At 46.6% G+C, this 18,165-nt stretch overlaps 1 protein-coding gene across 1 annotated transcript; it reads left to right on the top strand.

Annotated features, from left to right (window-relative positions):
• Positions 1–5,454: 5,454 nt before the first annotated feature.
• Positions 5,455–8,061, top strand: Cxcr3 (C-X-C motif chemokine receptor 3). Its single transcript, XM_005081206.4, has 2 exons — positions 5,455–5,603; positions 6,587–8,061. The coding sequence occupies exons 1-2, from the start codon at positions 5,592–5,594 to the stop codon at positions 7,673–7,675; spliced, it is 1,101 nt and encodes a 366-aa protein (XP_005081263.1). The 5' UTR covers positions 5,455–5,591; the 3' UTR covers positions 7,676–8,061.
• Positions 8,062–18,165: the final 10,104 nt, after the last annotated feature.

Here is an 18,165-nt window from a genome sequence, read left to right as displayed (position 1 = left end):
CAGACAGTATATTTTTCTTTTTCAACCCAGAGGGGAAAAATAAGGCACAGGGAGATGAAATAACCTACGTGTGGTTACGCAGCAAGTAAGTAAATGGAAGAGTCAGTAACACAATTCAGCCTGATTCAGAGTCCGTGGGCTTGCTTTCCGTATACCATACTGCCTCACAGGGACAGCATGGCTCTGGCAGACACAGCCCTGATGCCTGTGCCTATGCAGATATTAACTGCCTGGATGGAGAAATATGAGCTCAGTTGTAACAGCAGACAGAGCTAGTGCTGCAGCACCGTGCACAGGGCCCCCAAGGCTAATAATAACACGCTTCTAGAATTGTAGGAAATGAGCTTTGATTAGCCGAGTCATTTTTCAGCAGTTCAGAGAGTTCAAATGAGGCAGGATAGAAAGACAGGGAAAATTGAGGAGCTGTGGGAAGGAAAATGAGTTCCTCAGCACTGGTGAGCAAAAGAAAATCTCACATGCAGAGTCACAAACCACAGTTTGGGTAAAACATGTGCCTTGACTCAGCTCGGTAGTTGTAAGTGAGGGCACAATGGAACCAAACTGGCCCACTCCGTGGGTGGAAGTTCAAAGCTGCATGCCTACCTCTCAGGGGGAAGAGAATAGTCAAAGGCATTTGTGGGCATCCAAAGCTGCATGCCTACCTCTCACGAACAGTGGAGAGTAGCAAAGAGGCAGGGAAAGCCTTGTCAGTTATAAAAGGGGGGTAGCTTTTTGGCAGCTGGGATTCTTTTTTTTTGTTCGGTTTTTTGAGACAGGGTTTTTTGGAGGCTGTCCTGGAACACGTTCTGTAGACCAGGCTGGCCTCGAACTCACAGAGATCCGCCTGCCTCTGCCTCCCGAGGCATGCCACACCAACACCCGGCAAGAACCGGATTTCTGAGGGATGCTGAATGTAAGCTTTTGTCTACCCACCAGAAATCCTGTTTATCCTGTCAGAGTCAGCCTGAGCTGATCCCAGACTGTCATTTGGGGACACTATCAGTGTCATTTTGGAGGGTTTGGAACCTAACATTGGTATGAGGTCAGCCTGGGCTACATAGACTTTATGTCAAACCTAACACAATAACAACGAACTACTGAGCACAGTACCTGAGATAAAATGGTCAACAAACGCCCAGTGTTCTGACCACCCTGCCGGGTTTCACCCAGCTCCAGAAATAGAAGCAGTCCTGGCACAGCTGCCAAGTGTCTGACAATGCAGTCCCTGGGTCCCAAGACACTTTGAAAGGGTTTAAATCTCAGGAGGGTCCAGAGCTGCACTACTATGGGCAGAGGAAAGGACCCCTCACACCTTTCACCCCGTACTCCTGTCCCTGGGCCTCCTTATGACTTGAGTGTCCCTTCCCTTTGGAAATGTGGGGCCAAGGGAAGAAAGCCTCAAGACCTAGGAATTTGAGAGGCAAATGCCCAAAGATAGGACTCTTCTTGATTACAAGAAATTCTGGTCTTGCCTAGGTAGACTCTCATGGCAGCCTGGGGCTGGAAGCTGCATCCGGGAGCTTTGGGGAGCTTGGCTAGGGGTCTATTGTGAGGACCTAGGGAGAGTGTGAAGCAGCAGGCTAGGGGAGAGAAGGAAATGGCCCTTGTTCCTAAAGTAGGGGCCCTCCTTCCTGTGAGGGACTGGGCACAAAGGTGTCTATCTCCCTGCCTCCTATCTCCCCAAACCACAGCTCAGAGGTGTGAAAGAATGAAAAACAACAGGGGGAGGGGAGGCAAACAAGAGCCAGGTGCGCCTTTCACACCTTGACCACTGGTGAGGCCCCAGGCAGCTTCACTCTGACTAACTTCCTCCTCAGCCCTCCCTGCTGCAGAAGAGGGAGGGCCCGGAGACCAGAGAACCTAGGCTGCGCGCTTTTGGCTAGGTAGCTGGCTCTGACCTAGTCTTGGGACGGAAGAGGACTAAATTAGAAGGCCAGGTAAGGGCTTGGCTCCGCTCTGTGACACAGGAACCTTCCAGGCTATCTAAGCTGCAAACAACAGCGGAAGCCCAGCTCTGCAGTTTTGAGGTTTGCGAGTTGGTTTGACACCAGAAGAGGAAGAGCAAGCTACTAACTGGGCACCCACCTTTGGCATATACATTCCACACAAATGGTGTACTGTCCACAGGGAAGCCCCATCAAATACATGCTATTCTCAGACCCACTCCCCAGACAAGGAACGTGAAGTAGAAAGACAGAATGCTTTCCCAGACTCACAGCTGGGGAATTTGGCTAGAACTGGCAGAGCCCCCTCTATAAATCATGGCCAGGGACCACTTTTTTGGAAGACTAGCTCTCTTAGCCTGGGCCGCAGCTATACTCACATACCCCATAAGCTATTACCCTCTATCATGGGCTTCCTTGGCATAGAAAGTTCCAAGTGGCTCTGGGCTGTACCTAGCCTAAGCCCTTGGCCCAGTACTAAATGGGTAACCCTGTGGTTGTCTCAGCTAATCTTAGAACTACTCTGCCAAGGGAACTGCCTGGGTATGGTTCTGATCTGCCCAGAAGTTGGCTAGGCTGGAACTAAACCAGGAGTTCACTCAAGCTTGGTGTTCTGCCAATTGTATGACAGTTATGCAAGTCACTCAAGAGCATCTAGAGCCACAGCTTGTCTAGCAGGACCTGATCCTGGTGTCTGGTTGTCAGGCCTCAGAAAGGAAGGCTCTCCATACCTGACCTTCAGTCTGACATCCTCCAAGCAACCTGGGACGAGGATCACCTTCCCCTCGACAAATGAGACTAGGGCCCAGGAAGGAGACCAGGGACCCCTAGACCTTTACACTTCACATAGACCAGTAATGGTTTGGCAGCCACTGGGAAGACACACACCAGATTGCCAGCCTCTGCCAACACAAGGTATTTCTAAAGTGACCGTCTGTTTCCACCAGCAGTTCTTTCAGAAGGCAAAAGTCCCCTTTAATGCCAAAAGTGGGACAAGGAGCACAGCAGACTAAGTCCTTGAAAATGAACAAGTAGCCGGGTGGTGGTGACACACACCTTTCATCCCAGCACTTGGGGAGGCAGAGGAAGGCGGATCTCTGAATTGGAGGCCAGCTTGGTCTAGAAAGTGAGATCCAGGACAGCCAGAGCTACACAGAGAAATCCTGTCTCAAAAAAGCAAGCAAGTAAGCAAGGAAGGACAGATGGAAGGACAAGTATATGGCCTTTGCAATTATTTTCTCATTTGCATAAGTCACAAACAGGCATGGGGAAACTGTGGTCCTTGTGGGCACTAATGGGATTTTGTGGTATTTCCCAGGCTTCTGTCTTTTCTGCCCCTACAAGTAGTCAAATGCCAAGTCCTATACACCCTGACTGTCCTGGCCTCAGGAATCCTCCTAATCCTCTCCATCCACACAGCTCCCGATATCCTTTAAGACGTCAGTTCCCTTTGACTTGAACCCTGCAGATGACAGAGAAGTGTCCCATGTGTCCACAGGAAGAAAGGGTATTGACTCTTGACAGGCACATGTCATGTCAATAAGCTTGGACTGAATTGGTGGAAAAATTTACTTGAAAACTGAGTGTCAGCCCAATGTGGTGGCTCAGGAGGCTAAGGCAGGAGGGTCATGAACTCAAAGCTAGCCTGGGCTATATCGCAGTCCTTGTCTCAAAAAAATCACATTAAGTCAGACATGGTAGCCCACAACTTTACTCCCAGCACTCAGGAGGTAGGGGCAGGCGGATCCCTAAGCTTGAGGACAGCCTGTTGAGTTCTACTTCAGCCAGTGTCATATAGTAAGACCCTGAAAAACATTAAACAGCCCTAGCTTCCAATTCCCAGCGATGATGCATGCATGCTATTGTTTTGTATGGTGATTTCAACAATATACATCAGTAGTGCCAAAGTACACACAATATTCTATTACTTGCCTCTTCTACCATGTAGGCATTGGCTCCTCTGTGTTCAGCCTCGTGAAAAATATGTGGATCTCCACTTGTTTTTAGCTGGATGAATACATTAGCTTATCCATTTAAAGGATAGTGGACTACCCTACCCTCCTGCCAAATGCTGTGTGCAATGGTGCATTCCTATAATCCCAGCACTCAGGAGGCTGAGCCAGGAAGGTTGTGAGTTCAAACCCAGATTGGGCTACAGACTGAGACTGTCTCAAAAGAACAACAACAAAATTACAAGTGCTAACATTCTTTGCAGACCAGCCACTTTGAGATGGATCTGTAAAAGCAGACAGAACCCTAGACAGCCCAGCACGTGGCCTGTTGCTGAGCAGTGAGAGACAAGTGTGGTGCAGAAGCAGTCCTTGCACCTGGCAGCAGGGCTGCCCTCCACTTCCCCATTGTGTGGCTTCAGACCTCTCCTCTCTCCTCATAGAACCTTCCCCCCGCCCAGTCACCCCAGACCCTTCCCTAGGGCCCAGCCTTTCTTTTTTTCTTTTTTTTTGTTTTTCGAGACAGGGTTTCTCTATATTGTTTTGGAGGCTGTCCTGGAACTCACTCTATAGACCACGCTGGCCTCGAACTCACAGAGATCCGCCTGCCTCTGCCTCCCGAGTGCTGGGATTAAAGGCGTGTACCGCCACCACCCTGCCCGTTACCAATTGGCGCACGCTTTTAATCCTGCTTCTCTGCTTTGGCACTTGAGGTTGGGAACTTACAGTGAACAGAGGAAGTAAAGGTTTCACGGCTCAGCACAGCCCCTTCCAAAGGGTTCTCTACATCAGCCCTTCACAGGGTGAGTTCCAGGACAGCCTCCAAAACAATATAGAGAAACCCTGTCTCGAAAAACCAAAAAAAAAAAAAAAGAAAGAAAGAAAGGCTGGGCCCTAGGAAAGGGTCTGGGGTGACTGGGCTTGGGCCCAGCCTTTCTTGCTCTGTTACCAGATGAAAGCCCAGTCCTCCTGATTGCCTGCAGTCCCATCAGCTGTGTTGCTTGTCTGTAGCGCACAATGCCAGCTGCCAACCACTGAGTTCTCACATGTCTCCCAATTGCTGAGTGTGCTCCTGACCAGCTCCATCTGGTCTGGAAACTATACGACACTCCGGGAGGCTTTGGACTCATTATAATCCCATAATGGCTTTATATATACATATATATCTCCACCCGTGCTAGGTCAGATCCAACCATCCCCAAATTAAGAAGAAAAGAGGTGCCATGCTGCTCTTGGAGACCTCCTCCCTTCCCATGCAATGATGATAGCGGTATTCCTGTCACACCCCACTCTACCCCAGTCCTAGTGAGACTCCAATCCCAGACTTGCTTGGGAGAAGGTACCTGCGGAGGGTGGGCTTCCCTTTTCCAGTAACTGCCATCAAATCACACTTCCTACCTGCTCCTAGACATGCTTAATTATTCGTGAAATGTACTGAGCAGGACAAGAACCGCAGACTTGGTAACTCTCCCAAGTTCCTGGCTAACTTCTTCCAAGTGTATTCACTTGGCCACAGGAGTGGCAGAAAAAGGACCCTGTGAAGGGCTGATGTAGAGAACCCTTTGGAAGAGGCTGTGCTGAGCCGTGAAACCTTTACTTCCTCTGTTCACTGTGAGTTCCCAACCACAAGTGCCAAAGCAGAGAAGCAGGCAGCACGCGACCTGACCCCAGCAGCCACAGCCAGAGTACCAGCCTAGCCATGTACTTTGAGGTAAGTTCTGCTGCCCAGCTAGCTCAGTTACGATACAGTGCCAAGTGGCCAAGCTATAGTACCAGGGACAAGTCTGGGCTGGCCCGCAGCCCAGGGGCACCAGAGAGCTGAGTAAGCAGTATGGAATGCAGAAGTTATAAGAGCATTAGTGGGGTTTGGGAACTCAGCCTGGCCACTAGCACTAACCACCGGCATGTCTCCTGCCTCTGTGACTTGGATGCCTTATCTGAAAATGTCACATTGTAGAGACTCGATTTTGGTGATCTCTAGCTCTGGGACAGTTTGAGATGAATGAGGTGAAGGGTAAAGAGGATTCTTGCTATCCAGGTGAAAGGGTATACCCACATTGTTCTAGCTACTCAGGAAGCAGAGACAGAAAGTTCACTTAAGTCCAAGAGTTTGAAATAAGCCTGGCCATCTTGGGGAGACGTACCTATTGGGGAGCTCAGTGGCTGCCTAGATTGTTGCACAAACCTCTAGGTAGGGGAAGCGAAGCATGCATGGTGTGTGTAGGGGTACACAGCAGTTTGTAGAAAAGCCTTCTGTGAGGCCAGGAAGTTAGGGTCACCAGACAAGGGCTGAGGTAGGGAAAGGAGGGCCAGGGACCAGGAGATGGAGTAGAGGAAGCACCTGGGAAGACAGGTGTGGTCACGATATTGGGGCAGACAAGTCTGGAGACTAGAAGTCTCCAGACCTGGAAGTTCCTCCTCCTGCAAAAGGACCCCTGGCCCGGGTGATAATCCAGAAGGGGCTGAGGGGTTGCCAGCCTTTGAGAAGGGGAGTCACCATCCCAGTCTGAGGAGATGGAGTTAAGGAGGAGTGGGTCTGGGAGAAAGAAAGCGATAACTCAAAGTCTAAACCAGACAGAGCTATTGCTAAGGGAAACCCTCATCAGAATAAATGACAAGGCACAAAGGGGCCAGACAGTTGCCAGGCCTTTACAAAGAATGGCCTCCCTTCCCTCTTTCCCCTTCCTTGGGCAGGTTAGTGAACGTCAAGTGCTAGATGCCTCGGACTTTGCCTTTCTTCTGGAAAACAGTACCTCTGCTTTTGATTATGGGGAAAACGAGAGCAACTTCGACTCCCCGCCCTGTGCACAGGACTTCAGTCTGAACTTTGACAAAGCCTTCCAACCGGCCCTCTACAGCCTCCTCTTTTTGCTGGGACTGCTAGGCAACGGGGCTGTAGCTGCTGTGCTACTGAGCCAGCGTGCCGCCCTGAGCAGCACAGACACCTTCCTGCTTCATCTGGCTGTGGCTGATGCACTGCTGGTATTGACCCTCCCGCTGTGGGCAGTAGATGCTGCTGTTCAGTGGGTTTTCGGCTCTGGCCTCTGCAAAGTGGCAGGTGCCCTCTTCAACATCAACTTCTATGCAGGGGCCTTCCTGCTGGCCTGCATAAGCTTTGATCGCTATCTGAGCATAGTGCATGCCACCCAGATCTACCGCAGGGACCCCAGGGTACGTGTAACCCTCACCTGTATAGTGGTCTGGGGACTCTGTCTGCTCTTTGCCCTCCCAGACTTCATCTTCCTGTCGGCCAGCCGTGATCAGCGCCTCAATGCCACTCACTGCCAGTACAACTTCCCACAGGTGGGTCGCACTGCTCTGCGGATACTGCAGCTGATAGCTGGTTTCCTGCTGCCCCTTCTAGTCATGGCCTACTGCTATGCCCATATCCTGGCTGTGTTGCTGGTCTCTGGAGGTCAGAGGCGCTTACGAGCCATAAGGCTGGTGGTAGTGGTGGTGATGGCCTTTGCTGTCTGCTGGACCCCTTATCACCTGGTGGTGTTGGTGGACATCCTCGTGGAGTTGGGAGTTTTGGCCCGAAATTGTGGTCTAGAAAGCCGTATTGATGTGGCCAAGTCAGTTACCTCGGGCATGGGCTACATACACTGCTGCCTCAACCCGCTGCTGTATGCCTTTGTGGGGGTGAAATTCAGAGAGCAAATGTGGAGGCTGCTCATGCGCCTGGGCTGCTCTGACCAGAGAGGGCCCCAGCGGCAGCCATCATCTTCACGGCGGGAATCGTCCTGGTCTGAGACGACAGAGGCCTCCTACTTGGGCTTGTAATTCTGGAATGAAACTGTAGCCTGTGCAACCCAGGTCCTTGTCCTCGTTGTGGCTGAACTAGCTCGGACTCACCCATAACTTTGCTGCTGGGACTCACTGGCAGCCCAGCACTTCCAGGTCTCCTGAGAAGCACTCTCCCAGCTCCAAGGACAGCACTATCACTGAGCCTTGCATGCCATAACCCATCCTGCTATTTCAGAGCTAGCTGCCTGGAGCGCCACCACCCTTCAAATGCAGCAAGTAGAACTCAGCACTCCCTGTGCGAAGGTGGTGAGAGCTGAAGAGCTTAGAGGGCCAGGCCTTGCCTATGGTCCCCTGTATCTCAAGATTGCCCACTTTTGTGTCTAAAACTCTGCTTCAACTTTCAATAAACAAGATAATGAGGACCACGGTGTACTCAGTCATCATTTAGGCCAGGCCTGACTGGACTCAAGAGTGTACTTCCTGCCTCATCTGGCCTAGAGTCTGCCTTTCTGCCCTCCTGGGCTCTGCTGTGCCCTCTGCTGGACCCCCTGCTGCCTAGTGGAGCTGCTAAGACATCCTCATGGGCTTGGGTGGTGGCAGTGAACAGTTAAGCAACTAGTTGTCTAGGTATACTTTGGGACCACCAGCCATAACTCCTGGATCCCAGAAGCTCAGGCCAGGAGGGTGTGGTAAAAATTAACAAATGCCAAGCAATCTATGCTACAAAGCAAAGAGGCCACACATGCTGAGTCCGAGGCTTGGCATGCTGGCAGAAGCTATCTGGGGTGGCTTCCTGGAGGCTTCAGGGGTAAGTGGCATCTCCAAGGGTAAGAGAAGAAAAGAGTGTTTATTTCTAGGCAGAAGAGAGGGCACTATCAGAGGTAGAGAGACTGAAAACAATATTTTGGGGAGTCTATAAGTGGTCTCAGCTAGGCCAGATGTGGTGGTACATACCAGTGTTTGGGAGGCAGAGACAGGTGGATCTCCACGAGTTCAAGGCCAACCTGGTCTATAGATCAAGGTCAGCCAGAGCTACACAGTGGTCTCAGCTGGCTGGAGTTAGGGTTTGGATAGGGGAAGGGACAGATGATGAGGCTGTAAGGATAGCCTGGGATAAGGCAATGGGATCACAGGCCAGTCAGAGAAGCGTGTATCAGTTATTTGGATACTACAGGATCTTACTGGGGAGAAATGGGCTTTAAAAAAGGCGGGGCTGAGGCTGGAGAGGTGGCTGAGAGGTGGCTCAGAGGTTAAGAGCACTGGCTGCTCTTCCAGAGGTCCTGAGTTCAATTCCCAGCAACCACATGGTGACTCACAACCATCTGTAATGAGGTCTGGAACCCTCTTCTGGCATGCAGGCAGAACACTGCATACATAATAAATAAATAAACAAATACTTTACAAAAGGTGGGGCTGGGGAGATGGTTAAGTTGGAAAGAATGCTTGCTGAGCAGACACAAAGAACCCCAAGTTCAGACCACCAGAACCTATGTAAAAGCTGGATGTGACCATGTGTGCCTGTAATTCCAACACTGGCTACCAGCCTGGAGTTGGGGGAAAGAAATAAACTCCAGATTCAGGAAGAGACCCTGTCTCAAAGAAATAAGATGGGGAGCAATAGAGAACACCAAATATGCTCCTCTGACCGTCACATACATGTACATATGCGTGCGTGCGTGCACAAACGTGCACACACACACACACACACACACACACACACACACACACACACACACCAGCAGCAGGGCCTGATGATTTTCTAGAAGTCATTAGCACATAGCCACCAAGAAAGTGATCAACAGGAGCATTTTCCACATCTAAAGCTGAATGGAAAAAATAACCAGAGCTTTCCAGAAGGGCAAGTGACAGGGCTACCCACTGCACATCAGTCCTCCCAGTAAAGTGACAGATGTACCATGACCCTCTGACATACTGGACTTTGTTCGAAGCTGCAGATATGCTGGAGCCCAGGAGAGAAGGAATGGAAGCAGTTAGCTGGGGAAGCTTTCCCTGCCCCATATACACACGCAGTCACACTTAGTCTCAGTGTTCCAAATACTCCATCCCTCTACAAAAGAGAAACAATTGGGAAAAAATGTCAAAATAATATATCCTGCTTATTACATTATCAGTAATGGTACATTGATAAAGATAAGCATTATTTGTAGCAGGCCAAAAACTGGACCCCTCAAGACATCCATGCTCCAGTTCGCAAAACTTGTGATTATAAATCACCTTACATGGCAAAAGGGAATAGCTATGCATGGTGGCATATACCTGTAATCCAAGAATTTCGGGGAATAAGGCAGGAAGATCAACAATATGAAGCTAGCCCAGGTGACACTATGGGTTTGACACTAGCCTGAGGTTACATAAGGAAAGTCCTGCTTAAGCAATCAGAAGGATGTGGTGGTATATACCTGTAATCTCTGCTCTGGGAAGACAGAAGCAGGAGATGTCTGTGAGTCTAAAGTCAGCCTCATCTACCTAACAAATTCCAAGCCAGCTAGGACTACACAGTGAAGCTCTGTTGAAAAAAAAGCCTGACAACCTGAGTTCAATCCCTGGGACCCACAAGATATAAGAGAACTGACTCCCCAAAAGAACTGACTCTGACCTCTACATGTGTGCTATGACACAAACGATAACATATAATAAAAATAATAATGATAATAATGGGCTGAAGAGAGGGCTCAGTTTGTAAAATACTAATCACGTAAGCACAGTGAGCTGAATTTGGTCCTAGCAACCACATAAAAAGCTGGGCAAGGAGTGTGCACTTATAACCCCAGTCCTGGGGAAGTGGCAACAGGAAGAACACAGAAATGCCTACAACCACAAGAGAAACTATGGCGGGTGAACAGCTCTTGGGAATGAAACCGAAGGTTTGCCACTGGCTTCTATGTGCATATGCATACGTGCTCCAACACACACACACACACAAAGAAAAATTCTCTAAGTGAACCCAGTATCATTACAAGAGTCTGTAGAAGTGTCACAAAGGAAAAAAACGTTTGTCTTTAACGAAGCCATGAACCAGGGACTGTGGAAGGCCTCTAGGAACTGAAAAAGACAAAAAACTGGAATTTCCAGAAGGAAGGTCCTATCATTACCTTGATCGTAATCTAGACAACTCATCCTGGACTCATGACCTCCAAAACTCTAAGGTAACACATCCGTGCTGCTCTAAGCCGCAGGTTGTAGTCATTTTCTGTGGTATCCACAGGAATACACTTATCCAATGTTGCATCCTATCCATGCCCTCCATAGCTCCCAGAGATAGGGAGTCTGTGGGAGTACTTGAATAAGAGAACTATAAAGTGAGATGAAAATATTTATTTTTCTGAATAATCACATGGTGTAGACAGCTTCACTCAAAACCATGAGCAGCTGGAATTCATGAAGCAGGGTGGCTCTTCATACACGGGAAGGTGTAACAGGCTGGAAGTAGCCTTGCTGTGAGGCAGTGCCTTTACAACCTACTCTTTTACAATGGTCTCATGATGTCACCCCTCCCTCTCCCAAGAAACATAATTTTCTTGTTTCATTCCACATGTTAAAACTACATAGTCAAAGTCAAGACCCAAGGTGGATCCAAAGGGCTTCAAGTATTGTCAAGGGTTATATTGTATGGTTAGCAAAAGAACTCTTTGTTAAGAAAAATCACCAGAGGACTGGAGAGATGACTCAGCAGTTAAGAGCATTGACTGTTCTTCAAGAGGATCCGGGTTCAATTCCCAGCACCCACAAGGCAGCTCACAATTGTCTATAACTCCAGTTCCAGGGGACTTGAAACCCATGTCAAAACACTAATGAAAATACAATTTTTAAAAAGAACAATCACCATTAATAACAAGTCAGAAAACACTTTTAACTCCAATATTTAAAAACTTATGCCGGGCGTTGGTGGTGTATACCTTTAATCCCTGCACTTTGGAGGCAGTGGTAGGTGGATCTCTGTGAGTTTGAGGCCAGCCTGGTCTACAGAGCAAGTTCCAGGACAGCCTCCAAAACAATACACAGAAACCCTGTCTCCAAAAACAAAAACAAACAAGAAAAAAGCCTTACAGAAATAGAGAAATAGAGTTCTCTAGAACTTCTTGCCAGTAAAGGATTTGGCTTACATAAATATACCCAGGAAAACCTTAAGGATTTTCCTTTTGTTTACTGGCAAAATAATCCTTGCTGAGTCTTTTCATGGAATCCATGTGGCTGATCCCTGCTGTCCTGTTAAACACGGCTCTATAAATCTTCTGCACACATTTGACAAATGGTCTCACATGGGGCACAATGAGGGTTCTATCCTTCTGAAATAATGGCAGCAAGACCAGAGGCCCTTCGCATCTGGCACAGATGAAGTGTTCAGTGTTCAACCATCTGGTAGAGTGGCCAATCCTGGTGAGGAAGGGGACACCATACTACAAACAAAATTCAATCACGACACCTCCATAACAGTTCCAGCTCCTTAGCCCTGTGCCCAAAGCAATTTTCTGAGGGTTCTGAGGGGCCCCAGGCAGCAGCAGGGTCAGGCCAGCTTAAATCAGGGGATATAATGGAGAAAGAGAACACAGAAATAGTGAGATTGACTCTTTAAGTCAGAAAGTTCCATAGACTTACTAAAGATCTACTTGGTCCTGCCACAGTTCAAGGCCTACCTAAGCTACAAAGCTAGCTGAAGACTAGTACAGAAAACTTGCTGGGACCCTGTTTCAAAAAAAAAACAAAAAACATAAGAAAGAGGGCTGGCTAGTAATACGGCTCAGGCAGGGGTGCTGTGGAATGTTTGCCTGATACTCATGAGTCCCTTGGTTCAGTTCCCAGTACCAGAAAAAGTAAACAAACAGCTACTAGAGGGTAGAATGACAAAATAATTGGGAAAAAATCTGAAAAGGTCTTATCTGTATTTGCACAGAATACATTCATAATAGATCTTGTAGTTAATTGTGTAGTTGTGGCAACGGGTGACCTTAGGCAGATCTGGGTATACTGAATTGCATTTTTGAGCATAATACTGCCATGAGTTATAGTTATATTGCATGGTATAGTTCATGGATCAAAGTGTCCCAGATTCGATCTTGAAAGAGGAATGGCAGGAAGTTGTCAGTACTAAAATGGATTTTCTTCTGATCTACTACCCAACAAGCCGTTGACTTTCACTCCCGCCAAACACAAGGCCGTCTCACAGAAACATACACAGATAGCTGCAAGGGTTGCCTTTCCAGGAGTCTAAGCATAAAACTTCTACTCACAACAAACCAGTTTGGATTTTGGCTACTCCTCAAGTGGTCAGGTTTTGGGGGAGCAGCTCCAGCATGTTCATCTTTCTGTGGGGCACTGCTAGAAATGTACCTGGACAAGGCTTGGTTTCTTCGTTCTCAGGACAAAGGTGGGCTCAGGAGGTATCTTTGACCTTGAGATTTGTCGAGCAAAAGCTTGGGGTAAGATAGAGATCTCCACTAGGCTCTTCTATGAAAAAATGAATTACATTTATTTATTATGTGTGTGTACATGTACAAGCCATAGCACAGAGGTGGGGACCAGAGGACTTGTGGGTGCCAGCTCTTCCCTTCTGCTATGCAGGTCCTGGGGTTCAGACTCATATCAGCAGACTTAATGGCACTGAGCCATCTCACCTGCCCTGAGCTAGACTCTTTAACAAATGACTGAATTTAGAATTAGAAAGGCTACTTAAGCCCATACACAACCTATAATCCCAGCAGGGATTACAGAGGATGAAACAGGTGGATGACTGTGAGTTAGAGATCAGTCAGAGTTACATAGTGAGATCCTATCTCAGAACAACAACGTTGCTTTGTTTGTTTTAATATTTTTATCTTCCTGATTATTTTCTTTGTTTTTATTTAGTTTTTTGTTTTCTTATTTTTAATTTTTTAGAGGGCACACACAGGCAAGCATATATAAAGTTGAATACAAGGATCTGGGAGGAGTTGGGGGAAGGGAAAGAACATGATCAAAATATATTGAAGGAAAAAAAATATTTTTTTAATTAAAAAAAAGAAATAAAAAACAGAAGGTCACTGCTGTAATCCCAGCACGGACAGTCTGAAGCAAGAGGACTATTGTTCGGGGTCAGTTTGAACTGACTATATACATTATGAGGTCAGCCAACACTACATCAAATCAGGGTTCGGGGCAGACATCTGTGTGTAGTTCCAGCTACTCAGAAATCTGAGATAAGAGGTCTGCTTGAGTCCAGGTGTTCAAGACCAGCCAGGACAACATAGCAAGACACCATATCAGAAATAAGACAAAACTCTTGATTAATAAGGGCTGTAGCTGCTATTCAATGGTAGACCACTTTCAGAGCATGATTGGATCTAGAAAATCATGGGTTGCATTTTGAGAGCCAGTGAGTACAGCAGGGAGAAGAGGGAGGGCGTGAGTACCCAGGCTTTGACAAATGGGAAAACTGGAAGAGTGAGTTGATAAGTGGCTAGAGGGGGCTTCTTGACCCTTGGCAACTGAGAGAATGGAGATGCTGCTGACTTTGGCAAGGGATATGTGCAGATGGGCCTGGAAAATATGTTAGATTCTTCGGAATGGCGAAACATCCAATAATGATGTCCTCTAAGCAACAAACAGAAGGCCTGTCTACCTAGAAATGACAATTCAAAGCTATGGCATAGGCTGCCAGGTAAGAGTAATTTAACAAGTTTGTTATCAGCCACCATATTCCTGGAATCACCTGCAGAGTCACAGACTTTCAGAGAAATCACAATCTTAGCATAGCACTCCCTCTTGGGATGTTGTAGCTCATTGGTAGTGCATAAACCAGCAGTCTCTGGCAACTGAAAATGAAAAGCAAACAAAAATATCAGAAAGCAGTTATAAAGGTATACTTTTTAAAAATGTATGTGTATATGTATAAGCCTGAGTTTATGTGTAACATGTGTGTACCAGAAGAGGCCAGAAAACAAGAAGGAGTGTCAGATCCTCTGGAACTAGAGATACAGGAAGTTGCGAGCTGCCACGTGCTTGCTGGGAACCAAACCTGCATCTGTTGCAAGAGCCATCAGTGCTCTTAATTGCTAAGCTATCTTGCTAGAACAACTCTCAGCATATCAGGAAATAAGAGCAAGAATTTTCCTCCCTCTAATAAAATATAAGAGGACATGCCAGCGTGGGTGGGGGAAATTTCACAAGGCACCACCCCTAGATGAAAAGCTACAGGCAATAGCTGCCCTGTAGAAATAATCAGTTTTTCCCCCCAGGGATGAACCCGATAGGTTATCCAATCCCAAGTGGTCTGCCCTAAACACATGTACATAGGAGCAACACTAAATGGACTCAGTAACTTTTACACACACGCGCACACACACACACACATACAAATTACAGAGGTCATGAATTTGAGAGGGGTGGACATAGGAGGAGTTGGAACAGGGGTGGTAGAAATACTATAAATATAATATTAACATAAGAAAATCTCAAAAAATTAAAAAATTAAAGAGAAACTGTCTTCTTATGTTCTTGGCCCTGAGTACATAAGCATACTGAAGGGAAATTTATGCAAATAAACGACAAAGCTAAACATTCTGGGAAGGACAATTAATAGGTTAATTAATCAGGACACAAGGAAGGAGACTGTTAAGGCCATATGAATGTAGGATTTTGTGCTTAGATGCATGGATCCAAGGCTGAGGCAGTCAAGGAGAGAAGTACAAGCCTGCTGAGGCTTGCATCTGCACGACTCAGAATGCTTTTGGACCCACTCATCTGATGTAATATCACTAGCATGAAGAAGGGTAACAAAGGCTAGAGGACATACCTTCAGGATATAAGAACTTCCCTCTGCAAAGTCTCTTCATCAGAAGACTATAAAATCGGATTAAACAACAAGTGATCTATGGGTGATGGTATAGCTCAGTGGTAGGGAGCTTCCCTCATATGCAGGAAGCATGACAAAACAAACGAACAAACAAGAGGAGTGGCCAGACGGTCTCTACCTCTGGATTTTCTTTTTCTTTTTCTTTCTTTCTTTCTTTCTTTCTTTCTTTCTTTCTTTCTTTCTTTCTCTTTCTTTCTTTCTTTCTTTTTTTTCTTTTTTTCTTTTTGGTTTTTCGAGACAAAGTTTCTCTGTATTGTTTTGGAGGCTGTCCTGGAACTCGCTCTGTAGACCAGGCTGTCCTCGAACTCACAGAGATCTGCCTGCCTCTGCCTCCCAAGTGTGCCACCAATGCCGGCCTACCTCTGGATTTTCTAATCCAGTTCATACCACCAAACTATTGGCACATATTCCTGTGCACTGGTGCCTACCGGTTTAAACTGAACTTCCCCTAACCTAATTCCCAAGGCCATCTAAGACAACAAACCAAGAACTTGCTATGCCTAGGCCTTGTTCTAAGCACTTTATGAATATGAAACCTTGCAGTCTAACGGTAATTCTGAGGTGGTAAGTACAACTGGCCTTGTATCCATGAGTTCTGTACCATGGATTCAATAAACTACAGATAAAAAATGACTAAAATTTATTTCATAAATGTATAGAACTGTCAAATAATACATAAAATGACAAAAACATGCAACTGTTCTGAATACATGCAGATTTTTTCCCTTACCATGATGACAACTATTCCTATCTGGTATTTCCATTCTATTAGGCATTATAAGTAACATACCGGTATTTGAAGTATAGAGGAGGAGGAGGATACTCAGAGGACATTTTATATGAGGGATTTGAGCACCTGTAGCTTTTGCCATTTGTTGCAGGGTACTAGAACTAGTTCCTTTCCAGCACAGAAAGACTACTGTACTATGACTGGCCTCATTTTACAGGAGACACGGGTAAAATGAGGCTAAGCAACCTGCCTAGCTCCTTCCCATCATCTTCTGTGCCTCGACCATTGTCCTTTCCCTACTGCTGTTCTTAGTACTAACCATTCTTTACGAGTCAGGAGTCACCAGGCAGTGGTGGCACGTGCCTTTTATCTCCCTTAGGAGGGAGAGGCAGGCAGATCTCAGTGAATTTGAGGCCAGCCTGGTCTAGAGTGAGTTCCAGAATAGCCAGGGCTGCACAGTGAACCCCCGTCTTGGGGACAAAAACAAACAGGAGCCTCATGTCTTGGAGAAAATCCTATTTTCTGACTTCTCAAACCTTTCAGTCATCCTCACTCCACTAGTCTCCTACTGTAGTAGCCATCTGTTCATATATACAACCCCCCAAAAATTCTTTTTCACATAAGCATTATCTCTCATGTCTGTTAATCCAAAGTGGACCCCAAATATGGCAGTGCTAGTGACAATGTCCTAAACAGAAGGACTCTAACTGGGTAAATAGAAGGATTGTTATTGGGTAAGGGCACCTAGTTCCTGATTAATCTGAACATCCTGTAGCAGCACAAAGACCCCCCCACCTGCTAACTGTCATACAAAATGCTTTTCCACTATTTTGCTTCTTCCTGCCCTTCTGAGAGATAGATAGATAACCTTGGCAGTTTGACCCCCAATAAACCTTTCTTTTCTACCCATGGAGTGGTCCAGTTCTACTTAAACTAACACATCTCCAGGACAAAGTACACAAGGTTAGTGCAACAGTCAAGAGTACTGGTATACAAGAGGCATTCAAGAAATGCTCGTTCATCGATTCTACCTTTCCATCAAAGACAGTGTCCTTAAGTAGTATGTAGATTTTCTGAGCCAGCTCTTCCTTATTGCGCTTGAAATTCCTTCCAGAATACTGTTTTAGTTTTTCAACGTTATTCAAGAAACATCCAGGTATTGCACATAGATTTCCTGCGAAGGTAAATTCAGGTTAATTTTGCATGGCTAAAGAAATAGAAGGCATGTATGTATAAAGGTGTAACAACTTGCTGCTTCTTCCTTCCAGTTCATTAGATAAAGCTTGCTTCTGGTGTGTGGTGGATGGTCTGCCCCCCATCGCTGCATGACCCTGGACCCAAAAGTGGGTTTTTAAAATTTGATTGTTTTTAGTGTTTTTTAAAGTTTAATTTATTTATTTTACATCCCAACCTGTTTCACCTCCCTCTTTCCCTCCCCCCAATCCATTACTCCTCTGTTTATGTTCAGAAAGGGGCAGGCTTCCAATGGTTATCAATCAATCATGGCATATCAAGTTTCGGTAAGACTGAGCACCTCCCCTTGTATTAAGGCTGGGCAAGGTAACCCATTGTGAGGAATAGGTTCTCAAAAGCCAGTTAAAGCGTTAGGGACAGCCTCTGCTCCCATTGTTAAAAGTCCCACAAGTAGGCCAAGCTAGACTGCTGTGGAATATCCCTTTCACTATGTGAATGAATACGTGTCCATATGACTGGTTAAATAAAGAAGCTGACTGGTCAATAGCTGGGCAGAAAGAGACTGAGCAGGAGAGCCAAACGAGGAGAATACTGGGAAGAAGAAGGGTGGAGTCTGGAATCATCAGCAGAGACAGAAACAAGACTGGCATGCCATACTGAGAAGAGGTACCAAGCCACATGGTAGAGAGTAGATAAAAAATATGGGTTGCCAGGCGGTGATGGTGTACGCATGGAATCCCAACACTCAAGAGG

This window comes from Mesocricetus auratus, unplaced genomic scaffold (genome assembly GCF_017639785.1).
Source record: "Mesocricetus auratus isolate SY011 unplaced genomic scaffold, BCM_Maur_2.0 Super-Scaffold_100003, whole genome shotgun sequence".
NCBI lineage: Eukaryota > Metazoa > Chordata > Mammalia > Rodentia > Cricetidae > Mesocricetus > Mesocricetus auratus.
The sequence above is the reverse complement of the archived record's forward strand: the minus strand, read 5'-3'. Positions and strand labels throughout refer to the sequence as shown.